The 26,460-nt window shown below is 47.9% G+C and overlaps 1 protein-coding gene across 1 annotated transcript; it reads left to right on the top strand.

The window, feature by feature from the left end:
• Positions 1–2,329: 2,329 nt before the first annotated feature.
• On the top strand, positions 2,330–21,693 carry Cndp2 (carnosine dipeptidase 2). Its single transcript, XM_057789306.1, has 12 exons — positions 2,330–2,375; positions 5,540–5,629; positions 6,312–6,455; positions 10,500–10,662; positions 11,913–12,001; positions 14,337–14,537; positions 15,781–15,865; positions 16,591–16,751; positions 17,705–17,869; positions 19,301–19,442; positions 19,669–19,816; positions 21,035–21,693. The coding sequence occupies exons 2-12, from the start codon at positions 5,570–5,572 to the stop codon at positions 21,102–21,104; spliced, it is 1,428 nt and encodes a 475-aa protein (XP_057645289.1). The 5' UTR covers positions 2,330–2,375; positions 5,540–5,569; the 3' UTR covers positions 21,105–21,693.
• The last annotated feature ends 4,767 nt before the right edge of the window (positions 21,694–26,460 follow it).

The raw sequence follows: 26,460 nt of genomic DNA on the forward strand, positions 1-26,460 counted from the left end.
TGCAAGAGGTTTATTAGGTAGACACAGGTACCTGCGGGCGGCAAAGTCTTTCGGAGGACTTGCGCACCTGCAGACTGGGAGAAGGACTTTTTATAGGAAAGAGGGCAGCAAAAAGCAATTTACAGAAGCAGAAGCTTGGTTATCGGAATGAGGCGGGGGGGGGGGGCATGAATGGTTTTCCTCTCCCAGCATGGATGTCTGGCAGCAGACATCCTGCTCTTATCTTATAGATATCCTACTTTGCAGCCATCTTGCTTTGTAGATGTCCTATCTTATAGATATCCTGTTTTCCTCTCACGAGAGCAGGCTAGCTGCTGATCTTGAGAATCTTTCAAGCAAACAGGACGTTCTCCCGGGGAGCCTGCTAGCTGCGGGTTCTGAGGAGGGGGTCTGTAGGGTCTTTCATTATTCTTTCTCATATCAACAATAATTATATTTGCAGAAAGTGATACAAAAGTTCTTAAAACCTCAGTAGATTAGCAGATACGATTAAAGCATTCCAAGATTTTCCTTTTTTTTATTTTTTATTTTTTTATTTTTTTGACAGAGTTTTTCCTGTATAGTTCTGGCTGTCCTGGAATTCATTCTGCAGACCAGGCTGACCTCAAACTCACAGAGATTCACCTGCCTCTGCCTCCCAAGTGTTGGGCCACCACTGTCTGGCCCAGGATTTTACTTTTAATATCTAAAAGTTTTTTGCCAAAATGTGAAAGAATTTGGGATTTTTAAGTCATTCATGTACTAATAATCATGATCATAATTTAACCCAGAACAGTTGTATTTTTGTTTTTACACAGGATCTCACGAAACCCAGGCTGGTTTCGAACTCCGTATGCAGCAGTTTCTTCTGCCTCTGCTTCTCAAATCCTGGTGTTTCAGGCATGAGCACCATGCCCAGTTCCAAAGGAAAAAAGTAAGCAGCCAAAATGAATCCTAACTTAAGTTTATAGATACAGACTGGAGAGATGGCTCAGCAGTTAGAACCATTGCTGCTCTTCCAGAGAACCCAAGTTCCCATAACCCAAACTCCAGGGTATCCAACACCTCGGGTTTACACATACCCAGACACATAATTAAAAACACGGTAAACACAAATTTCAAAAAGTTATATTTTAGGTCAGGTGTGGTAGCAGACACCAGCAAATCCAGCACTTAGGGAAACTGAGGCAGGAGGATCAGAAGCACTTCTAAGGTCAACGTGAGCTACAGGACACTTACATCAAAGAAAAAAAATAAAACACAGACAAAACCCAGAAACAAACAGCAAATTATATCAGTGGGACTGTGTTTGGTAGAGTGTTTAAAGCACTGAGTTCAATCTTTAATAAAATAATAATTATTATTATATGTAACAATAATAATAAAAGAAAAAACCGGTCATGAATTGGAGAGTTCAGGGAACATGGAGGGAGGTGGTGGGGAAGAAATGAAGGGGAGAAAGATGTAATTATATTTTAATCAAATAAAAAATTAAGTGCACACACATACACACACATAAAGTATGACAGAGCCATCAGTTAAAATACCATCACTATAAAACATTACATTTGACAAAATTCTGAAGGAATGTTCAAGAGAAAACTCATGCAAATTTTAAGGCGGAAAGGGTCATTTTATTTTAGAATATTTGCAGTATGTGAGACTTTGTCCCTTGCAACTCTGAATGTAGGACGGTCAGGAGGGATGGCTCAGAGGTTGAGAGCACTTGCTGCTCTTATAGAAGACACAGCCTGGATTTCCAGGACCCACGTGTCAACTCACAGCCATCCCTAACTCCAGTTCTGGGGAGCCTGATGCCCTCTTCTGGCCTCCTCAGGCACCAGGCACACAACATTCGGGCAACACACCACACATACATAATTTTTTCAATTAAATACTTAATTAGAATTAATTATTAAAATTAAGTATTTCATTAAAAATGTGCAAGGCGCTGGCACGATGCCACAAACTGTACATTCCAGCACTGGTCTATGCTTTGTAACCAAACGGATCTAAGCGGAGGGTGTGCAGCCGACAGAATGTCCGTTCCCTCTGGAGAGCGACGCGGGATCCTCGGGAAACTGAGGGTGAATTCCTCAGTTCTGGATTTCAGCGTAGCACTGGGACGACCTCTAGGGCGCAGGTTCCGGAGCGGGGACACCCTCAGGGTAGTCCAGCCGAGGAGGGGCGTGGACACGGCCAGCACGGCTGAGTCAGAGCTCAGCAATTGCTCGGCGGCAGGAGGGCGGGGCGTCGGAGGGGGCGGGGCTATCCAGAGCAGACCGGTCATTGGCTGTTGGGGAGGGGCGCGTCGGCGGGGCGGGGCAAGGCCAGCCTCAGACCTCCGGGCATTGGCTGGTGGGGCGGCCAGGGACACGTGGTGCGGAACCGGCGCGGTAAGCGGACGCTCGCCCTGTGGGCCTTCCTTTCCCGGAGGGCGCTGCGGGCTGGGGACGGGCTGGGCACGGGACTGGGCGGTGTGGGAGTCACCCTGGTCTGCGATCAAGTGCGGGACCCGGGGCATCCAAGTGAGAGCGGAGAGAGGTCCTGGATCCCTAATGCACAGTCACCCCAGGCCCCGGCGCGGGCCCGCGTTCTGGAGGAACTTAGCCCGGGACCCAGGCCTCCCAGCCGCAAGAGCAGTTCTGATGGGTCGATCCCCATAAGTACCAGCTCTCCCGGGCCACCCCCAATTCTCCCTGCAGGGCCGATGGACTGTGCGCCCAGTCCAGCTTGCATGGCGACTTGGGGCTGAAGGATCGCAGGGAGCAAAGGCCAGGCCGTCCTCACGCCTACACATTGAGGACTCTGCCTGGCTCCAGACAGCGCCTTGGGTGCAAAGGCCCTGGGCAGTGTCCAGCTGGACCTTGTCCCTAGGATGGATCCGCAGGAGAGAGGTCTCGTCTTGCCAGCTTGCTGGTGCGAGCAGGCCGCTCATTCATTCACGAGTTTACTCATTTGTAGAGTAGATGTTTGATCCGCTGTACCAACCCTTGAGAATCTGCGGCTACTAGAATTCTCCCCAGAGCCTGTAGTAAGGCAAAGCCCCTGTCATGGCACCCTGATTGTACTGCTTCTGGAAAGCTTAAGACTTAACAGATAGTGAAACTGTTTCATGTTTGGCAAGAAGTTTGCTTGTTCAACCCACCAATACTGCTTTTTACCTTACTAAATGGTTTCCAACTGATGACCTTGATGGAGGAGGAGATGAAGCAGGAGTCACCAGAATTTAGTGGGAAGGAGAGGGGAACCTGGCTTTACTCGCTGTGACTGAGGGGACAGTGTAAAGAAACGGTTTGCTTCCATCTGCCCTGGGAACTCTGCTCACTGTTACTGTTACTGCCCTTAGTGAACGATGTACCGCAGATTGTTACATCTTTGCATAACAACGTTAGCAACAAAGTTGTTAACTGTGAGGATGTGATGCCGGGCCATGGTGTTTGGCATTTATGTAAGGACCAGAAGCCCCAGTGAAAAGTGCCCAGTGTAGCAGATGGTTCTGCAGGATAAGGCTTCATCGGATAAACAGGTACCTTCCCTGAGTGTAGCTGGCGACAGATGGGTGTAACTTAACACTCGTAAACACCTAGGTAATATCTGTAGAGTGTCCCAGAGGCCCTTGCAGGTGAGGCCTGTTGGGTGGTCATGGGTCTAGAAATGTTTCCTCGACTGTGCTAAGTTTTACAAAGGAGGGGAAGATCGTGAGGACACTGAGGACTTAGCAGTTCGATGTCCCGCCCTTGCAGCAATCCCGTTTACCATTTGCAGCACCCTGAGATTTCACATTGCTCAATGCGCTGCATAGCCACCACACTTTGCGTCACAGGAAACCAACTCTCCTGGGATCCTATACCAAGAAACGGTGCTCTTTACCCTGTGTGGTGAGTGGCCATTACTGTGGCACCTGCTTGAGACCGTGTAGCGGCAGGGATGCCAGGGTCACTTGGTGTCCCTGCAGGATGAATTTTCTCAGCACAACTGAGCTCTGTTTCACCTATGCTTACTCAAGTCCGAGTCTTGCTACTTGAAGAGAGAAAACACCCGTTGCAAATCGCAGTGCCTGGGTCAGTTCTGCTTCACATTGATTCCCTATTTTAAAAGCAGTCCCACAAACTTCTTTCTGGGGTCTCAGGCATGAAAAGTAAGTGTTGGAACATGTGCAGAAGGCTGGTAGAATGCTTGCCTAGCTTCCGTGAAGCTCTGGGTTCTGTGCCCAATACCACATATGGGTGTGATGATACGTACCTGCTTTTCTAGCCCTTGAACGTGAAAGTAGGAGGATCAGAAGTTCAAGGACAACCTAGGTTACTTAAGATCCTGTTCTTGTTTTGTTTTAAAAGGGGGAGAAAGTTGCCCAGAAAATGCAGGCATTGAGTATATTTGTGGGGAGCCTGAAATGTGTTCATACATGTGTGTATGCACCGTATAGTATGCAAACTGGAACATACCGTTCCTCAGACATTGGCCATTTCCTTGGATGGAAACACTGAATATTCCTTCTAGCTTTCTTTTTTTTAAAAAAAAAAAAGTGCACAACTGTTCTTCACAGCCATGCTCACATGAGGTGGGAACTTTCTCATCTTTGGCCCTTAAGAAGGTTGAGTGCAGCCTGTGGCTAAGGTTGTCAGTTGTCCCCAGCTGAATTCATCTTGCCTTCTGTATCCGAAGACAGGGTGTAAGTTTGCAGTTGAAGAGGCAGAATGTTTGCTTGCTTTTTTGAGACAGAGTTGCACTCTGTAGCCCTGGCTGGCCTACAATTCACAATGTATAGTCAGGCTGACCTCATACTTTCAGAAATCCACCTGCCTCTACCTCCCCTGTCCTGGAATTAAAGGCATATGCCACCACGCCCAGCCTATGACATTTTTATTGAGATCTTTGAAATGATTATTTCCTCTAGCGATAGCAGGTTAATAGTTCCCATTGTGCTTTAAGAGTCTGAAACTGTAGCTCACTTGGTGGGTGGACTGCTTACCAGACAAGCAGGGAGCTGGCTTTGATCCCAGCAACATATATATCATGCTTGGTGGGGTTTGGACATGTAATTCCAACATGCAAAAGGATCAGATGTTTCAGTCTAGTTCAGGCCACAAGAGGTCCCATCTCAAAAAAAGTAAAAGTATAACGTTTTAAAAAGTAAATGCCAGCCAGGCATGGCGGCACACACCTTTAGTCCTAGCACTTAGGAGGCAGGTGGGTTTCTGTATGAGGCTGGCCTGGTCTACACAGAAAGTTCCAGGACAGCTGTAGTGTGACCTTGTCTCAAAAAAATAATAATGCACAGTAAATCCCTGCGAGTGGAAAGTACCCACTAGAGTTTTCTTCAGATTGTCTGCCACCGGGGCTCTCAAACTTTTCTGGAGCTTTTCCTTTGGAGCAAGGAAAGGAAATGAAGATCAGTCTAAGCCCCTGGCTGGTTCCCAGTCACTTCCTGGAGAGTCTTGTGATAAGTGTTGCAACCAATGCTGACAGGAGGGTGGAGGAGCCCTTCTTGAGCCTCAGGCCACTGCCCTTCAGTCCCAGCTGCGAGCCGGTCTGACTCCTTGCTCTCTCTGCTCAGAGTCTCCAAGGTCTGAAGTCTGCCTGAAAGATGTCAGCCCTCAAAGCCATCTTCCAGTACATCGACGACAATCAGGACCGCTATGTCAAGGTGAGAGTCTGCCCCTTCTTCGTGAATAGTGAGAGCTGCTGCAATCTTGTCCAGCCAGAGAGATTTTCAAGAAACTCATATGAATTATGCCATTTTGATCAAGCATTAAAAGTTCATGTTTCTTTTCACGATGGTGAAGGTCACACTTTCGTCCTTTGGCAGTTAATTATCCCTGGCTCTACAAGTAGTGTTCATTCTTTATTTTTCTCTGAACTCATCTATGGTTTCTTGTGATAGTTATAGATTTAAAAAAGAAGAAGGCAGCTTGAATCCAGCTTGTTCTGAGTGGTTATATGATGCTATATTTAAAGTATTGCTTGGTTTTTATCTGTAAGAATTATGACTTCGGTTTACTTTTGGAAGAATCATTTTAGACGAAACATTTTGACTTCTCCCACTAAGAATTACATCTTGGCTGCTGTCAAGGAGACAAGGGAACTAACTTGGATCATGACTTGACTTTGCAGTATGTTTTCTCTCTGTTGATTTGTGGTTAAAAATGCACGTTCTGACATCTTTCCTTCCTGCTTAGTTTTGGGGGTTTTTGAAATGTAGATCAGGCAAGCTCGGTCTGCTCTGCGCATAAAAGTGGTGTAGCTGTAGTAGAGTCCCATGGACGAGCCCACCCCTGCCCTTAGAGAACAGCGTTTCAGAGCCCTTTCCTCTTGCCCTCTACAAACAGAAACTTGCGGAATGGGTGGCCATCCAGAGCGTGTCCGCCTGGCCCGAGAAGAGAGGGGAGATCAGGAGGATGATGGAGGTGGCCGCCGCGGATATCCAGATGCTGGGGGGCTCCGTAGAGCTGGTGGATATCGGAAAGCAGAAGGTACGAGCACACCAAATTCTCCCTGGGGGCTGGGAAGAAGCAGCCAGGTCTTGGGTGACCTTTGACTGCAGATGGTCAGCTCTAATTCAAAGTAAGCTTGTAGTGCCTCTTGCGGACATCCTCAAGGCAAGGTAAAAGTTTCGTGATTATTCAGCATGTTTTATTCCAGGAAGGAGAACTGTGGACCAGTGACTCAAGGGTAGGTGAGAATGGCTGTCACTCTTAAGAAGAGCTGAAATTCCTTTCTCAGAAATCAAAGCTTTCACAGTTAGAAGTTACACATTATCCAAGTCACTTAATAAATAACAAAGCTTCCTGTTCCGGGTCCTCTGCGTATATATGATAGCTTTCAGAGTGTGAACGAGTGAGTCTCCAATTCGTGTGCCTTTTCTTGGGTGCTTTTCTTCATTTGCCTTGCTTTGTCCAACTTTGATGTGATGGGTTTTATTTTATCTTATTATGTTTTATTTTGTTGTTTTCTCTTAGAAGCCTGTTCTTTTCTAATAAGAAACAGAAAGGGAGTGGGTCCAAATGACAGGGAACTGGGAGGAGCAGAGAGGGAGGAAAAACTGTAATCAGGATATATTGTATAAGAAAAAAAAATCTAGTTTCAATAAAGGGAAAATACACTTGAAAGCAAAAACATAAAATAAATAACAAAGCCCCAGCACCCCCACTCCACACCCCAGCACTTCTTATCAGGGATCTAGGGGTGGAGAGGGCACCTTAAGAACAGCTTGTTCTGCTTCGAATTTTGTTACTGGTTTTGGTTTTGGTTTTGGGTTGAGACAGAAACTAACTATATTGCCCTGCCAAGCTAGAACCCACTAAGTAGACCACACTGGCCACAACTCACAAAGATCCTGCTGCCTCTGTCCCCCCCATGCAGGGATTTAAGGTGTGGGCCACCACATCCAGCTCTTTATCTGACATCTTGATACATTTTTCTGTTACTTTCCACCTGAATTTTTAGGCTCATTTTGTCATTGTTGGATCTTTTGTCTGATAAATTAGGTGTACAGTTGCAATGAGAATTTCTGGAATTAGCCATTTAATTTACTGTGCATATTTAATCCAAGGGGGTGGTGTGGTCATTGGGAGCCAAGTACCTTCATGGCAAAACCAGAATTCAAATCCAGGCTTTCTGACTCTCGGTCCAATACTTCTCGAGATTTTCTTTGGATGACAATTATTAATAGTTAATATACAATAATAGCAGCATCCGAACAAATGCCCCCCACAGGGGAATAAACTAAGTTTCTTCATATTGTTTACTTTAACTTTTTTGTGTAGTCTTTTGAATTTGTAATTGTTTATTTCTTAGACAAGGTCTCACTTTGTTCCAGTCTGGCCTCCAGGGCTGCGTGTGTAACCACGCACTCACTGGTTGTTTCTTTGCCTTGCCTGCCTGCGGCCTCGCCCACTCTTCTCATCATGTTAAACAAAAGACAAAATATAACTAGGTGGGATGAATCACTTTTAAGAGTTCCTTTATAGGGTTTTTGGACAATAAATAAATCAGCCAGGGGCGGGGATGGGGTGAGGGGAGCCATACACCTTTAGGACAGCCAGGACTACACAGAAGAAACCTTGTCTCGAAAAACAAACAGACAAAATTACAATAAATAAATCTATTCTGTTACCACTGACATGGTTATCTTTAAAGGCCTCCATAAAAGAATACAGTGGCTGTTACACTATTTCACATTAGGTGACACCCATTTTCATCAAGGCCTTGAGAGAGCTCTGTGATCAGGCCAGCAAAGAGCCAGCTGATGGAAACGGCCATGGACCCTATGTGCCCGAAGTTTAAGGCATGGTTCTCTTCCCCTGGTGCCTACAAGCCAACCTCATGAAATCTGATGTGCAGGCCCAGCCCTCATAGCACACGCTTGGGGCTGTCAGGATCAAGAGGTATTTAGGTATTTTATCAGCGAAGTTTACTGAGAAAATAAGCCAGTATTCTTATAAGAGTCCCTATCACCTGCTGGGTGTGGTGGTGCTCACCTCTAATCCCAGAACTCCTGACTGGAAGGAGACTAGCCAGGCCTAATCAATGAGGTGTGTCTCAAAAATAAGAATTCTAACCACCCACTGAGTTCTAGAGTTCTAGTGTGCTCACAGGCTCAAATCTGAGAGAGGAGAATTTTCCCAGCCCTCCCCAACACCGTCCTTACCTTGTCAGTTTTAGTGGCTGCTTCTTTTATCTCTTAATCATAAGTTGTTAGTCTAGCTTCATTATCAATCAAGATAATCGGTACATTGGGCAGTGGTGTAGGTGGTATGGCTTCAGGGCAGTCTGGCTCTGACTGCTCTACCCATTTAGTTTGTGCATTATGGTTTTTTCAGAGACATTTTCATAATGGCTCTCAGTAGTGGCTTCTAGTACATCAGCATATATGTGCGATGTTCTTGCTGAAACAGCCCATTCCTCCCACCAGCAGACAGATGCACTCATGTGTGTGCTCATGTCCTCCCGTCTTCCTCCTCCCATCAGTCAGATGGACACGCGTGTGCTTGTGTCCTCCCGTCTTCCTCCCACCAGCAGACAGATGCACATGCATGTGCTTGTGTTCTCCCGTCTTCCTCCTACTAGCAGACAGATGCATACGCGTGTGCTCATGTCCTCCCCTCTTCCTTCTACCATCAGACAGATGCACACGTGTGTGCTTGTGTCCTCCCCTCTTCCTCCTACCAGCAGACAGATGCACATGCGTGTGCTCATGTCCTCCTGTCTTCCTCCTACCAGCAGACAGATGCACACATGTGTGCTCATGTCCTCTAATCTTTCTCCTGCCCTCAGACAGATGCACGCACATGTGCTCGTGTCCTCCTGTCTTTCTTCTACCATCAGACAGATGCACACGCGTGTGTTCGTGTCCTCCTGTCTTCCTCCTACCAGCAGACAGATGCACACGCATGTGCTTGTGTCCTCCCGTCTTCCTCCTACCAGCAGACAGATGCACACGCGTGTGCTCGTGTCCTCCCGTCTTCCTTCTACCAGCAGACAGATGCACATGCGTGTGCTCATGTCCTCCCGTCTTCCTCCTACCAGCAGACAGGTGCACACGCGTGTGCTCATGTCCTCCCGTCTTTCTTCTACCAGCAGACAGATGCACACGTGTGTGCTCGTCCTCCCCGTCAACTGCTGTGTGCTTTGCTATGCTCACCAGGTATTCCTGGCCAAATACAGGAGCTAGTTAGTAGAGGAGGCACATGGGCTGCAGGGCGTGAGGACATTGTGCTTGGGCCACAGAGCCACAAGTGGTCACCACTGACCTGATGTAGAGGTAGGAAAGACGTAAGACTGGTTTGTCTAGAATTCTGCAAGTGGTGTCCTGGATAGCTGGCAAGGCCTTGGGGGAATGTCCAGGGGTAGCAGCAACTACCACCATTTCACTTGGCAAATTATGTAAATTCTCTTTCTATTTTGAAGATTTTTTAAGTGTGTGTATGGTAGGTATATGGTGTGTGCTCACAAGTGTCTGTAAGCAACGCGTCTGCTGGTACCCAGAAAGGCTGGAGGAGATCATCAGATTCCCCTGCTGTTGAATCACAGGTGGTTGTGATTCCCAATGTGGGTGCTGGGACCTAAACTCGGGTTCTCTGGAAGAGCAGAAAACACTCTTACCTGCTGAGCCACCTCCCCAGCCCTGAATTCCCTTAATGCCCTGGCTGATGGTCCATCTGTTCATCTCAGCTGTCTACATACAGAATTTCAAAAATATAGCCCTCGGTTGCTATTGTAGCTGTTTTAGCTGTTATTTCAGAAATGAGTGCAGTTTATCCCAGACTGTTTCGTTATGTATACTGACGGGTTTCCTAGCAGCCTTGCTCAAACTAGTTGTGGGTGTGGTTCAGTTCATGCTCCCTGGGTTTCGGGAAATCATTGGATTTCAGAACATGGAGTCCTTGTTAATTAAGAGCTGTTAAATGACAGGGTCTTAAAACTCTGCAGCAGAGGTTGAAGGATGAGAACAGCTAGATTGAATGACAGCTGCCAGTCTATTAACCAGACTGTCTTCCACTGCTCCTCCCTCTCAGCTCCCGGATGGCTCAGAGATACCGCTTCCTCCCATTCTGTTGGGTAAACTGGGCAGCGATCCCCAGAAGAAAACGGTGTGCATTTATGGGCACCTGGATGTGCAGCCTGCGGCCCTAGAAGATGGCTGGGACAGTGAGCCCTTCACCTTGGTGGAACGGGAAGGTAAGGGCACCCAGTGCTTGCCACCCAAGTGCTCAGCATTGGAAATAGTTCTGGAGATGCTACATTTGGGAAATCACTAATATTCTCCTGGGGTTTTCTCTTTCTGGTACATTTTTTTAAACAGAATCTAGAGACTGGGTTCTGGAAATTTCTCATTTGTGCCTCGGTTTCTCAAAGTTCAGAAACTTTTCTTTTCTTATGACAAGTCCTTGGTGGGAGCCTGCCAAGCTTCCTTCAATGCTGACACCTTTTCCAGAACATTCTTTGTGATTTGGGGCCACAGAATCTGCAAAAGGCCAGCCTCTCCTTCTCACTCCCTGTGACGCGCTCGGCTTCCATTTTGTGTCACTGCTCTGGTCTGGAGAGCCCACCAGGGCCCAATTCCAGGCCTCCTGAGTGACATGTCCTGACTCCCCGTGGACTGCTATATGCCTGTGAAATGGGAAAGTTATTTTTATTTAACACATCCGTATAAAACCCATCCGATACTGGGGTCCTCCTCACCACCTAACTGGGACGTACCCATTGCTGTTAGAACTCCATGGGCACTTGGGTTTCTCCCGAGTTTCAGACCCACACGTCTGTGTGGTAGTTCAGGGCCACGTGACTTCAAACTGTCTGGACAGGGCATCCCCTTCTTCCTTCCTTGGACCCTCTCTCTCATATCCTTTGAACAGCATCCTCTTCCACCACCTATACCAGAAACAGGACTGTCCTGTCCCTGCCTTGGGCCATCTCTAGTCTCCTCCCAGCCTCTGTCCTGCCCTTGCTGAGGACACCCTGGTGCGGATCCTGACAACCTGACCACACTTCTTTGAACCTAACACCCCTCAGCAGATTCAGATTAGCATTCCAAATTGGGACAAGAGGATAGTGTGTACTTAGTACTTTGTGACCATGGCCATGGGCTTCCAAAGCAACCAGGCTCCACGTGGTTGTGTTAGCTGTATAGGGCACATAGTCTTAAAGGGCTAACCACCTATAGGGTTTCCTGGAGACGCGTGATGAATCTCTGTGAATCCTGGTCCTAGCCATCGCTGTGGAAGGGAAAAGTAACACAGACACCCACATGACTGCCTCTTGGATTGCAAGAAATTGTCTCTGAATTTAGCATAGGGCTGGATGGAAGTGTAAAAGGCCCTCCCCGCTCAGTACAGGTGTGAGTTGGTGTCTCAGCATTATCAGAGGTTCACTTGAGGAAAGGTCTTGGATTTGTTATCTCTAACTGGATCTGCTGACTGTTGCTCCAGGCAAGCTGTATGGGAGAGGCTCCACGGATGATAAGGGGCCAGTGGCTGGCTGGATGAATGCCCTGGAAGCCTATCAGAAGACTGGCCAGGTACACCCTCACGTCAGATTCTGTCCACTCATCAGGTCGTGTGAGTAGTGGTGTAAAGATCACTCGAGAGGAGAAAGCGAGCCCCCACCTTGGTCAGCAAGGGAGACTTAGGTAGAAGATTGCAGCTGTTTCTACTCTGGAGATCATTAAACAGGTTCATGGTCCTAAGGACGCTCAAAGGTCAGGGTATCACCACGCTGCAGGATTCTTGCCAACCTTAGAACATCCTTGATTCTCTCCTTTCCCGCTGTGCTGGGATCAAACCAATCCTCATGCACACTGGGAAATTCCTGTACCACTGAGCTGGATCTCCATCTCCAGTGGGAACTGGATTTTATTTTATTGTGACTGTTTTGGGGCTTTTCTGTTGTTTGTTTTGTTTTGTTGGTATTTTTGTTATTGTTGTTTTATTCTTATTTTTAGGGGTTTTTGTTTTTGTTTTTGTTTTTTTAAAGACAAGATTTCTCTTTGTAGCCCTGGCTGTCCTTGAACTAGCTTTATAGACCAGACCAGCTTCAAACTCACAGAGATCCATCTGCTTCTGCCTCCCGAGTCTGGGATTAAAAGTGTGCGCCACCATCACCCAGATTGTTGGTATTTATTTTGTTGTTGTTGTTGGTTGACTTTGAGATAGGGTCTCAGTGTGTAGCCCTGGCTGGCCTGTAACTTACAGAGCCTGTAACTCTGCCTCTCTAGGGCGGAGATTACAGATGTACACCACCACCCCTGGCTCCCAGATGTGACGCTTAGGTGGATTTGTTTGATACAGAGTCACATTATATAGCTCAGGCTGGCCTTGAACTCGTGACAATCCTCCTTCCTCAGCCTTCAAGTGCTGGGATTATGGGTGCGTACCACAACCTTGACTAACATGAATTTTCAATCTTTAACCTTACTCATGAGTATGGTCCCTAGCCAGAATGTAACAGACTTTCTGATGTTGCACAAATTCTTTTATCTATGTGGTTTATTTGCTCCTAAAAAATAAATTTTAGATTATTTTGAGTGTTTTTTTGGTCTCAAAGTTCAAAATTGATAAAGTGTGGAAACTGGGGTGAGGGGCAGTTCTAGAAACCTAATTCTCGACAGCTTCTAGTGTTGTTCCCTACTCAGTTTTTCGATCACCTTTAACCTGGCTGTGATCATGCTGTTTGGACCGTCTTTGCGTGTGAATTTTATTTCACAAGCGTGATAAAATAAGAATAAGTAAGCCGGGCGATGGTGGCGCACGCCTTTAATCCCAGCATTCGGGAGGCAGAGGCAGGCGGATCTCTGTGAGTTCGAGACCAGCCTGGTCTACAGAGCTAGTTCCAGGACAGGCTCCAAAGCCACAGAGAAACCCTGTCTCGAAAAACCAACAAAAAAAAAAAAAAAAAAAAAAAAGTTTAAAATAAGAATAAGTAGTTTTGTCAAAGTGTGGAAAATCAGATCAGGAAAGAGGCTCCCAAGCTCTTTGTCTGGGGAGCATCTGCATGAGAGAAAACATGTTTCCAACACACACGCTTGGCCTGTCCAACAGCCAATCCTAAAAGCTGGGAAGACTCAGCAACTCAGGGCTCCTCAGGTGTTGGGAGGACCTGGAAGGGAGGGTACACAGGACAGGGCACTGAGCCCCTTCACTTAGAGCTGTTGAATATATCGAGGTTCCAGGAAAGATTTCACTTGGAACAAAAGATGCGAGCAGGTAGGAGCTGGGGCTTCCAGGCTTTGGACCCTGCGGTTCTGTCCTGTGTGTGGCCCTAGCCAGCTGCCTACTCGGATGCAGCCTCCTTTCTCATCTGTGGATAGGCTGGCTCCCTGCTTCATCCTGTGGAGCCAGAAGAGCTCTTAGAACATGACCCAGATTCCAGCGCTGTGCTGAAATTCCGGTTAAGCATCTCAGGACCTCTTGGCTTCTGTGTTCAAAGCAATGCTGGCAGTGTAGATGACCTTCCCAGTGCAGAAAGGTCTCACTTACACTTAGCAGAATTCTCTCCTGATTCCTCTTAGTGTGTGTGTGTGTGTGTGTGTGTGTGTGAGAGAGAGAGAGAGAGAGAGAGAGAGAGATCAGCCATGTTTGTGCTGGGAATGGAACCCTGGTCCTCTGTAAGAGCAATCGTTGCTCTTCAGGCCAGTATGCATTATGCTTCTCCACACTCATTGGCTCACCCTGTCATGCCAGGGATCCCTGGCAGGGCATACCTAGGCATGGTACAGGGCTTTTCCTTCTGACTATAGACTCCCACAGGCCAATGAGAGAAGATCTCATTTGAAGCTAATTTCAGAACAGTCTCTTGTGTGTGGCTTCTGCAAGAAAAGTAAGGAAACCGACTGTCTTGTGATGTCCCTGTCCCAGGAGATTCCTGTCAACCTGCGGTTCTGCCTGGAAGGCATGGAGGAGTCTGGCTCTGAAGGCCTGGATGAGTTAATTTTTGCCCAGAAAGATAAGTTCTTCAAAGACGTGGACTACGTCTGCATTTCCGACAACTACTGGCTGGGGAAGAATAAGCCGTGCATCACCTACGGCCTCAGAGGCATCTGTTACTTCTTCATTGAGGTAAGAGCGAGTCCCTCTCTAACCCACAAGCCTCTGTGTTCTCCCACACCCTGACACAGGCAAATACCAAGAGGTTAATCACACGTGAAAGAGGAGCTCTGAGCTTCCCAGGGCCCTTATTGAGTTCCATAATCCATTCTAATCCCCCAGGCACGCAGCTCTGAGGTCAAGAAGTCAAATCTCATGGCAAGTTCAAATTAAAACAGTATTATCTGTGATATCGTTTTAGAGTGGATGAGATGACAGCAATGCCAGGCCTTCTAAGATGACTTGAGCAAATAAGCACTCGAGAACCCTTCCTTTAAAAGTTAAAACATTCAGCCAGGCAGTGGTGGTGCACGCCTTTAATTCCAGCACTTGAGAGGCAGGTGGATCTCTGTGAGTTCGAGGCCAGCCTGGTCTACAGAGTGAGATCCAGGACAGCTAGGGCTGTTACACAGAGAAACCCTGTCTCAAAAAACAAAAACAAACAAACCAAAAAATTAAAGTGTTCACACTTTAGCAGGTAAATTCTAATTCCACGTCTGAGTTGTCTTGAGAGGATGGGCACACTACCAGATGAGCAGGGAGTGTGGGCAGACTGCCACATACTGGTGGAGTCTTCTCCCACGGGCATGACGATGTGGGTCCTGCTGAAGGTCTTTATCGCCTCATAGGGCAGAATCCATGGCCATAGCTGTACTGAGACTATGTGCATGTCACAATTAATTCTGGACTGTGAGGGAACTTCCCATTCCCTTTAGAGATGGAAGTCTAAGTACCTGGTGGTTACCTGGCTTGCCTAGTTGCAAGACTAATCAGTACTAAAGTGGGTCTGATCCACTTTTTCATGTTAGTGGGTTCATGCTTCATGCTTGGTGTTGCCCTCTGAGGAAACATGTGCAGGGTCTCTGCAAAAAAAAACAAGATTCTGTCCTTCCTTTTAAAGGGGTTATCAGTGTTAGAGAGGCTGCTCTGCACCATGCTTCTACCTTTGGCCAGCATTCCCGGTGCACCTGCAGCCAGCATTCCCTGTACATCTATCTGCAGCCAGTATTCCCAGAATACATGTGGTCTGCACATCCAGGAGTCTGTCTGGTGTCTGGTTTTCTAATTGGAAAATGCCTTGCTTTGCTTCTTAAGGGAGCAGATTTGGACTAGAAAACTGTCAGTCTTACAACTGTTCTTTGTCAATGCAATGTCACATAGTTAAAAGAAGCTCCCACTAAGCCATCAAATAAAGTGACCTTTTGTTTCTGTCCAGGTGGAATGCAGTGACAAAGACCTCCATTCTGGGGTGTATGGTGGCTCAGTGCACGAGGCCATGACGGATCTCATTTCACTGATGGGTGAGCTTAGGGCTGGAGCTCTCTGAGTCAGCACTTGGTCACTTAGGGAAGTGGGCAGGGCACTTTTTCTAAGCTATCTGTGCATGTGCCTGGTATGTTTCAGCATCCTTCATGAGCCTACCCAGCCATGTTTCTAATTAAGTTCCTTTCCTCTGGGCATTGTTTTATTTAAAGGGACCTGTGTTTCATCTCTGCCCCTTCCTGTCCTTCCTGCACCTATCCCATACGTCATCACCAGCTATAGAGCTGTTCTCCATCCAGTGGATTGGCCCTCAATCCTGCTCAGTCTGTCCCTTAGAATCCCTGGATGTTGTCGTTCTTGTGGGCATGGTTTTTACATCTCTCAGAAGGCATCTGCTTTGATCTGTCCCAGCTGGCCACAGTTAGGTTAGAGACTGCCCTGTTCCACTAGGAGGGTCCCTCGCCAGCTGTAGAGGACCAGAAATGCTGGCTAGTGTGGGTTTTTAGGTTTGTGTCCTGGTGTGCAATGGGGGGCTCATGTACCCTCCACCTGCTCCTCAGTCTCTCTCTGGAAAACGGGTGAGTAGTGGTCCTGCTCACTTCCGTGGGGCTACCTGACTCACCAGCATGATACACTCAGTGCTCCTGGCCCCCTGCTGCCACCTGGCCATTTGCTCTGGTGCCTGAGCTTTTGGAATCAGGACCGGTCAGAACACTTATGCGCTGCCCCGGCTAAGCATCCCACTTTCTGCCACTTCCCCCAGGCTGCCTGGTAGACAAGAAGGGGAAAATCCTCATCCCCGGTATCAACGAAGCTGTGGCTCCTGTGACGGATGAGGAGTGCCAGCTCTATGACCACATTGACTTCGACATGGAAGAGTTTGCCAAGGACGTTGGGGCTGTGACCCTTCTGCACAGCTGCAAGGTACCGCTCCCTCATGCCATCTTGAGGACCCATCTTCACAGCTGCAAGGCGCTGCTTCCCCCGCACCACCACCACAGGCCACCCACCGACAGGCTCGTCCACCTCTTCTCAAGGACATCCATTGTCAGAGGTTCTTCCTCGGAGGGAACACGTCATCAAAAGCAGGGTGTGGTCAAGCTGAGAGCTGTTAGGGTTTTCAGATGTCAGGATCAGCCTTTGACCAGGTTAATCTCCAGGTGATGGACCATAACCCATGTCCATGGGGGACATGCGCAGAGGGGGCAGAGCCCTCTCCTGCCACAAATCTGTTTGTTTTGTATGGGTTTGTGGACACCTAGTTCCCACAAGGCCCAGAGATTAAGCCAAGCATAAAGGCAGAAACTGTCTGCCATTACTTCATTGGTAGGAGGAAAATTGTTATCTTAATATAGTTATTGTCTTAGGGGTGTGGATATCAGTTCATCACCTCGATGTAGCCAAGATTAACAGAATCCTGCACCAGCTTTTTCTAGGACCCAGGGACGGGGCAGGAGAGGAACAGGCCAGGCTGGCTCCTGAGTTTCACCTTCCTCAGAGTCAAAGGAATGAAAATGGCTGTGCCCTCAGTCAGGCTGGGCATAGGCTGGAGGGCATGGCTAAAAAAGAGGTGGCAGGCCTGGCTAGAGTCCTAGGGAGTTGCTCCTCAGTTTGATAAGAGCAGAAGGAGGATCAGAGACATCTTAGCCTGTTGGGGACTGAGGCTCACAGCATGTCATGCCAGCGTCATTTGCCATCACCTCTTGAGGCCATTACGGCTGCAAGGCCCTCCCCTGAAGTCTGAGGTGGTGATTCCAGTACACTGGGTGGATTCTGACCCGCCCTCCTGGGTGGGAGTCCCCATGTCCTCATCCACACCTCCAGTGTAGACATCCCATCTCCTTGGTGAGCAGCTGTGCCCTCTTGTGCTTCTGCAGAAAGACATCCTGATGCACAGATGGCGGTACCCGTCCCTGTCCCTCCATGGAATTGAAGGGGCCTTCTCTGGTTCAGGGGCCAAGACTGTGATACCCAGAAAGGTGGTTGGAAAGTTCTCCATCAGGCTTGTGCCGGACATGGTGCCTGAGGCCGTCAGCGAGCAGGTACGGGGGATGCAGGACGCCAGTGGGAGAAAAGTTGTGGGGTCCGCATGGCAACCGAGAGCTACTGTGATGCTAGAACGGTAAGATCCTCCTGGACCAAAGCCTCCGGCGCGGACTCCTGCCCCTTGACATTGGGTGTAAGAAGCAAGGCCGCGTGAGCGAGCCTTACACACTGCAGACTACTGAGGCATGTGAAAATATGACCTCTGACCTCACCCCAAAGCAAAGGATGTATCTTGTTAATGAGAGAGACTTGGAAAAGAGGTGGAATCAGAGGCTTCTGGGAAGCGGGCACTGGGGCCTCCCTCCAGAGCACAGGCTTTTCTCTTGAGGGAGCAGCTCTAGATCAACCCCAGCCCTGGTTTTGTTTGTTTGTTGTGGTTTTACGCTTTGTTTACATTTATTTGTTTTGTTTGAATGCTTTGCACAGATATATGTCTATGTGCCACATGTGGTCCTGGTGCTCACAAAGGCCAGGAGAGGACACCAGATCCCCTGGACCTAGAATTAGATGTGGTTGTGAGCCATAATGTGGGCCCTAGGAACCAAAGTACTCTTAATGCTATGCCATCTCTCCAAGCATCCCCCACCTTGACTTTATGTATCTCAGACCGGCCCAGAACCTTCCTGGCTGCTGGAATGATGGGTTTGCACATTGTATAGCATATATTAGTGCTTTTTCTTTCATTGCTATAACAAATATACCTGAAGAATACAAAATATAAATATAAAATATGCCCAAAGAAAGCAACTTAAGGAACAAAAAGGGGCTTATTTGGGCTCACAGTTTAGGGGTATAGGCCATCATGGCCTGCACCTGAGGCGGCTAGTCACATGTCCTCGGTCAGGGGGAGAAGAGATGAATCCCAGTGCTCACCATGCTCTTCCCCTCTCCCCTTTTATTCAGTCTGAGACCCCGCCTTTACAATGATGCTGCCCACATCCAGGGTGGACTTCACCCCTCAGTTAAGCTTGCTTGGAAATACCCAGAAGTGTATTTCCAACGTGATTCTAAATCTAGTCAGCTTGCTGAGAATTGGCCATCCCAAGTGTCAACCCAGGAATTTTAAGACAGAAATCCCTATCTGTTGAATGAATCAGGCCAGACAGCATGGTCTTTATTCAGTTTGGAGCTATTGTCATAACTTGGTATGAAGTCTGTGTCAAGGGTGAACTGATTAAATTAACACATTGCCTTCCAGGACGGTTGTGTCACCTGCTTAGGTCCTCTCTCTTGCTGCAGGGATCACACGTGTCAGCACCCAGCAGCAGAAAGTGAAGGTTGACACAGATCCTTTCTAGACTCGTAGATGCTGCATAGACCTATTGTGCCAAGCTCATTGTCATGACATCGAGACTCTCTGCAGATTCTTCTCTGTGAGTCAAATGCCGATTATAAAATTACCTGTGTCTCCTCTGCTTATGGTTTAGGTTTCAAGCTACTTGTCAAAAAAGTTTGCTGAACTGCAGAGCCCCAACAAGTTCAAGGTGTACATGGGCCATGGTGGAAAGCCCTGGGTATCTGACTTCAACCATCCCCATTACCAGGCTGGGAGAAGAGCCCTGAAAACAGGTCAGTTGCCCTCTATAGGCAGATGCCGGGGCCCTGAGAGTGTCTGAGGACTCTGGTGTAGCCTGTTGTACCCATGACATGTCAGTCGTGTTGTGAGCAACCCTGAAGTGTGGGGTGAGATTGGGGCCTCAGTCTCTTAAGAATAGATCCTAAATGTTGCCAAGTGACGACTCTCTGGCATCCAGGGCCCAGAGTTCACCATTTCTCTTTATTTTGCTTTCCCCAGTGTTTGGCGTTGAACCTGACTTGACCAGGGAAGGAGGCAGTATTCCTGTGACCCTGACCTTTCAGGAGGCCACAGGCAAAAATGTCATGCTGTTGCCCGTGGGGTCAGCAGATGATGGGGCCCACTCCCAGAATGAAAAGCTCAACAGGTAAAGCAGGGACCTGAGGCCTGAGGTTGGGTTGCCTCCCCCAGCAGGCAGAGGGTCTGCGGTTGCTGCTTTTGTTCCGTGGGGGGCGGATAGTAAGACCTGACGAGAGGCAGGCATCAGGCCTTCTTAGCGGCATTTGCAGACAGGGTCCAGCTAGCATTCTCTGCTCATCCTGCTGTTCTTGTGGCGCCCATAAAATACCACTTCATTCTGAAACGTTACACCTGTCTTCACTGACTGCTCACACCCCTTCACCTCTGACAGGCAGATATGCTGGGGCTTCCTCCAGCTTGCAGCAGGCAGAGAGTCTTTGAGCAGCAGGGAGGAGGGACCTGGGCAAGCAGGCTGCAGGCGGTGTGGGAAGACAGGAAGCAGAGAGCGGGCATGAGTCACAGCACAGAAAACTGCTTCCTGGGCTATGGGTCAAAGAGCTGATCTTCAGAAACAACAGAAACCCTTTCACTCCCAGGGCCTCGGTGAGATAAAGCCCGAGACCAGGGCAGGCCTGTAGTTAGTGGGTTCCCCCTACGTTGGGGGCCCACCATCCAGCTCTCAAATGATACACGGAGACTTAGTCTTACTTATGAATTCCCAGCCTTAACTTGGCTTATTTCTAGCCAGCTTTTCTTAAATTATCCCATCTCCCTTTTGCTCTAGGCTTTTACCTTTCTCCATTCTCTCTACCTTTCTTTCCTGCTTACTCCGCGACTGACTGTGTGGCCCCCGCATCCTCTGCTCCTCTTTCTCCTCCCTCTTCTTTTTCTTATTTATTCTCCCTGCCTGCCAGACCTGCCTTTTTCTCTCTCCTGCCTTGCTGTTGGTCTTTCAGCTCTTTATTGGACGAATCAGGTGTTTTAGACAAGCAAAGTAACACAGCTTCAGAGAGTTAAACAAATGCAATGTAAAAGAACGCAACACATCTTCGCATCATTAAACAGATATTCCACAACATAAAAGAATGTAACTACTATTCCACAACAAGGGATTAACAACAAGCTAGTAATCGTAGTGAGGAATGGCCGAAGAGGGTGTCACACTCAACTTGTACTTAAGGACCAACCGCCAGGCTGAATTTTAAAGCCACACCACACTTCAAGCTGGAGTAGGGTTGTTCCCTAGAGATCAATCAGTAGGTGTCACCGCCCACCTAGATACGGAATCCTCGGGCAGCAGCTGATAACTGGTCGGTGTTTTTCTTTTCTTTTGTTTCTCTATTAGGCACAACTACATAGAAGGGACCAAGATGCTGGCAGCTTACCTGTATGAGGTGTCTCAGCTGAAGAACTGAGAAGTCTCCTTTTCTACAGAGAGCTTCCTGCCCAGGAATGATCTGCCCTTTGCCCCCTCTTCCTTCCAGCTTTCTTTGAAAAGAGCGGAAGTTTCTTTTCTCTGTCTCTCAGGTTACAGGCAGACTTGCAGGAATGAAGACCATGCCTCCAGTTGTCACCAGTGTAGAATCAACTGTGTCAGACAGTTGAAAAAGTTCAGTCCTAAGGCTTTTTGGAGACAACTGACTGGCCCAGGTTCAGAGGAAGGGCGTACTCAGAAGTGGTCAATGTGGCTTCCCCTCCAGAAAGTAACCAGAGTCCAAGAGCCCCAAGTCTGAGAGAGGTACTGCCCGTCATGGACTTGAATGAAGAGGATGGATTGTTCTCTGCTTTCTGCCTCCTGTGAGCCTCACAACATTCAGGAGCTTGTGCTAGGACAGCGCCATGGTGACCCTCACTGTGCTCTGCAGCCCTTCGTAAGACCCAGCTGACCGCCTGCTGTCCCCTGCTGTTGAAGTCCCTCGGAATCTGTCTAAATGGCCCTTGTGGAAGAATCAATCCAGAGCCAGCTACCCTGCTAATAAAGGTGACGAGGAGCCCCTGGAGGAGTTGCTGTGGTCTCACTTTCCTGGGAAATACACATGCAGGTGTTCACGCTGGCCCTTGATCTGTGGAACGCACTTGTGTGTGTTGTTAGGTTGTGTCTGGGCACCTGTGACCTCATAACACAAAACTTATATCCACCCTTCTGCCTCCACGTCAGATTCCTTAAAGTGGCAGTGCCAGAGCTGGGTCAACAAAGATGCAAGGTGTGTCAGGAACACCTTGTAGTGGAAGGTGATGGTAGGGATGCAGAAACCACCCTGAGAGCACACAACTGCCAAGGAATAGCTAGAGCCAGGAAGGTACGATAGTAGAGGATCAGGAAACTGAGGCAGATGAATTGCCATGAGTTCAACACTAGCCTGGGGTATAGTGTAAAACCCTGTCTCAAAATCGTAAGCAAACAGAAAAATGACTTCAGAGTTATGGCCTACAGAATAAACGACTACCCATCTCTACTAATTCAAGCTAAGTGGTGAGCGGGCCAGGATTCTTGCGAAGGGAAGGGGAATCCTGCCATATCACCACAGTGGCTGCAGTGAGCTTACCGCAGGTGTACTAAAAAGCTTCAACCTGGGTGTTTGCATAGTCTGAAAGTATCTCCCTAAGCTCCGTGGTTCCCAGAGAAAACCCAGTGACTACAGTGGAAAAGCCCAGCAGACACCTGGACCAGGTGAGCATTCTGTGGTGATGCTGGTCAGGGACCCAGATCCTTTCTGCCTAAGAGCAGCTCTCGGGACTTCTGACTCGGTGAGGAAATACCAGACACTCTGAAACTACAGAACAATCTGAGAAAATCTGGGGCCTCTCACACCCCCATAGAATAGAATAGAACAGAAATCATGACATCATCTCAAAGGTCTAGGCCCCTGCATTCCCCCTGCCCTCCTACACTGGAGTTACAGTCAACATATCTCCAGGAGCCTGATAAGCTCCCTGCTTAGCTCCTTAACCACCCGCATAACTGTCCCCGATATGTGTGCCCCTAAGAAAACAATCTGATATCAATCGTTTTACACCCCTGTGCTTCTCAAACTGTTGAACTGTCCTTCAGGGTCTGTGCACTTGAACCCTTGTGTCTAGAGGGCAGATGAGAGCTTTATCCAGGGCTGGTGAAATGGTTAGCTCTCAGCAAGTTTCCTGAGGAAATGGTCCTGTGGGTGGGGACTTGTGAATATTTACAGCTGGTCTCCATTGTCCCCACAGCAGGAAGCTGGCCCCCGAGGACTGAACAACCTAGTGTAGTTTAGAAAAGGAGAGAACTACCTTAATCTTGGCCAAGAAACCATGGAGATTGCTCCGAGGTTAGGAGCACTGGCTGTTCTTCCAGAGGTCTTAAATTCAATTCCCACCAATCACAACCATCTGTAATGAGATCTGGTGCCCTCTTCTGGCCTGCAGACATACATGCAGACAGAACACTATACAAGATAGATAGATAGATAGATAGATAGATAGACAGACAGACAGACAGATAGACAGACAGATAGATAGACAGACAGATAGATTAGATTCTTCTAGCCTGCAGACATACATGCAGGCAGAACACCGTAAGCATAATAAATAAACAACTAAATAAATCTTTAACAAGAAAGAAAGAAAAGGAGAGAACTTTTGCCACCACATTGCTAAGAGCAAAGAGAAACTTCTGTCCTGAAGGAATAGGAGGCGCTGCATGACCTAGAGAAAGTCAAGCTGTTCCTGTCCTTGTTGCTTTCTAGGTCAGAACCAGTGATGCAATAAATGCTCACGGCTCTGATGGCTGTGCATTGATTAGTGATGATACAGACATTCTGGCACAGCCTCATTCACAGAGGTGCACAGGTCTGGCGTGGTGGCTTCTCTGTCACGTGGGACCAGGATCCTGCTGTGCGGCTCTTCTCTCCCACTGCCTGCTTCACCTCCGCACCACCTCTTCCTAGAACAGCCTGTGGGGGAGGGGCTGAGGGGAGGGCAGGTGATGCTTTCCTCAGGTGCAAGCTAGGATTAGTTTGCATTTAGCTCTCCAGAGAGAAGTCTCTAGGCCACCCCTACCTGAATGAGAGGCAGGAAGCAGGTCTGTGTGTATGGGGCAGGAGAAATGGCTCAGCAGTTACAAGCGCTTGCTGCTCATCCAGCAGACCAGAGTTCAACTCCCAGCAGCCACATCACACAGCTTACAATTGCCTGTAACCCAGTCCCAGGGAATCTGACACCCTTTTCTGGGCTCTGCAGACATCCACCGCGCGCACACACACACAATAGAGTAGCCAGGAATGGTGGCACAACTTTAATTTCAGCATTCAGGAGGTAGAGGCAGGTGGATTTGTGAGTTTGAAAGCAGGATTACATAGTGAGAGCCTGTCTAAATAAACAAAGTGTCCTAGACAGTCCTTTTTTCAACTTGACACACAGGAAGAAGGAATCTCAACTGAAAAAAAAATGCCCCCCTTTATTAGTCTGTGGGGCGTTTTCTTAATGATTGATGTGAGAGAGCCCAGCCCATTGTAGGTGGTGTCACCCCTAAGTAGATGGCTGCCTTAGTTAGGGTGTCTGTTGTTAGGAAAGGATCCCATGACCTTGGTCATTCTTATAAAGAACAACATTTAACTGAGGTGACTTTTTTACAGTTTCAGAGGTTCAGTCCATTATCATCATGATGGGGACATGGCAGTGTGCAGGCAGATATGGTGCTGGCAAAGTTGCTGAGAATCCTACATCTTACAGGAAACAGGAAGTCAATTGAGACACTGGGAGGTACCCTGAGCATAGGAAGCCTCAAAGACCATCCCCACAGCGACACACTTCCTCCAACAAGGCCATACCAGCTCCAACAAAGCCACACCTCCTAATAGTGCCACTCCCTATGAGATTAAGGAGGCCAATTACATTCAAACTACCGCATTCCATTCCCTGGCCCCCATAACTGTGTGATAATATAAGGCAAAATGCATGTAGTCCAACTTCAAAAGTCCCCTTAGTCCATCACAATCTCAACAATGCTTTAAAGTCCAAAGTTCAAAGTGTCTTCTGAGATTTATGCACTCTCTTAACTGTAATCACGTGTAAAAATGAAAATCAAAAAGCAGATCACATACTTCCAACCTATAATGACACAAGATATACATTACCATTCCAAAACTCAGGGACGGGAGCAAAGCAAGACCAGAAACCAGCCGGGCAAAATCCAAACTCTGCATCTCCATGCCTAATGTCAAAATGCTCTTCACTTCTCCAACTCTGTTCAGTTCTGTTGACTACAACACTCTTCTGTCTTGTGGGCTGATGGTACTCCCTGTTAGTATCTCTTCTTGGCAGATATCCCATGACTCTGGCATCTCTAACATCTGGGAGCCTCCAAGGCAATCCAGGCTTCAACTTCGCAGCTTCATGCCAAGGTCTCTCCGACCTCCTTTTGGGAGCACCCCTGACACATGCCTGGTCTCAGCAGCTTTCCTTAACCTTGGGGACAAATTCCATGGCCCTTTTCTTCTGTCCTTAACCCTAAACCCAGAATCATGTGAAGGTGAAGACAGATGCTAGGGCAATGGTCTTCAAGCCAAGGAGGAACAAGGACAGCCTTCAGCCATCAGAAATTTGAGTGGAAGCCAGGGGGTTGGGCATATGCCTAGAATCCAAGACATTATTTTAAGAGAAAAAGAGAAGGAAGATGAAAAGAAAAAAAGAGGAAGAGATGAAGGAAGAGGGAAACGTGCCAAAAAAGAAGAGAAAAGGGAAGAAGAATTCGAGGCAGAAGGTGAGGCGAAGAAGAAATGAACAGGCACAGAAGGAAGGGGGAAAGAAAGGAGAGGAGGTTGATGGGGAACCTCCTTCAGCCAGTGACCTGGAGGGGCTGATCTCTCTCTCTCTCTCTCTCTCTCTCTCTCTCTCTCTCTCTCTCTCTCTCGTTCCAGCGTTACACACCTGAGGTTGGACTTCTCGTTCCTATTCCATGAGTTTGTCCCTTATAATAAAGAAATATAATTGAAATCTTTTGGAGTTAGCTTGGGGTTCTTTGACTTGTGCCCTCACCCGCTTTCTGGTAATATCTGGTGCCCACATCATAGGTCGTAGGGACCAGTACACCCCATTTTGTCCCCTCCATGGAAGCTGCATGATGCATTTGGCACTGATGATTCCTGCCCGCAGCTCCAGCCAGCAGCTTGTGATCCGTGGCCGCAATGGGGCCCTCCACAGGCCACTGCCTCTCCAGCCAGGCATCCCCTACCTTTAAAATGGTTAGCTGAGAAGCCATATTGGGTTAAACAGTGGCCTTTAACAAAAAAGAAACTGCGGGCTTTAGAACAACTGGTACAGGAGCAACTAGATACTTAACATATTGGAGAATCTACCAGCCCTTGGAATTCTCCTGTATTATTGTTAAAAAGACATCTGGTAAGTGCAGAATGGTGACAGATCTTAAAGCTGTCAACAAGGTTATTCAACCTATGGCCCTCTACAGTCTGGAATTCCTGCCTTCTCTATTGCCTAAAGGATGGCCTCTTATAGTTATTGATTTAAAGGACTGTTTCTTTACTATACCTTTACAATAAAAGGACAGAGAAAAATCTGCCTTCACAGTGCCTACTTATAATAATTCTCAGCCTACTAGGAGATACCGACAGACCGTCCTCCCACAGGGAATGCTCAATCACCCCACCCTGTGCCAATACTTTGTCAGCCAGCCATTGTAGTAGGAGGCTACTTGTTTGTAGCCTCAAACCCAGAGAACCACAAACCCAGAGAACCACAAACCACAAACCCAGAGAACTTAGACAACAACAATGAGGACAC

Source organism: Chionomys nivalis, chromosome 14 (genome assembly GCF_950005125.1).
Source record: "Chionomys nivalis chromosome 14, mChiNiv1.1, whole genome shotgun sequence".
NCBI lineage: Eukaryota > Metazoa > Chordata > Mammalia > Rodentia > Cricetidae > Chionomys > Chionomys nivalis.

Excerpts from the sequence above, each read along its gene's own strand:
- Cndp2 (XM_057789306.1), top strand. The coding sequence starts at position 5,570 with ATGTCAGCCCTCAAAGCCATCTTCCAGTACATCGACGACAATCAGGAC. Across the intron at positions 5,630-6,311 it reads ATCAGGACCGCTATGTCAAG|AAACTTGCGGAATGGGTGGC; the intron begins GTGAGAGTCTGC and ends CTCTACAAACAG. Across the intron at positions 6,456-10,499 it reads TGGATATCGGAAAGCAGAAG|CTCCCGGATGGCTCAGAGAT; the intron begins GTACGAGCACAC and ends CCTCCCTCTCAG.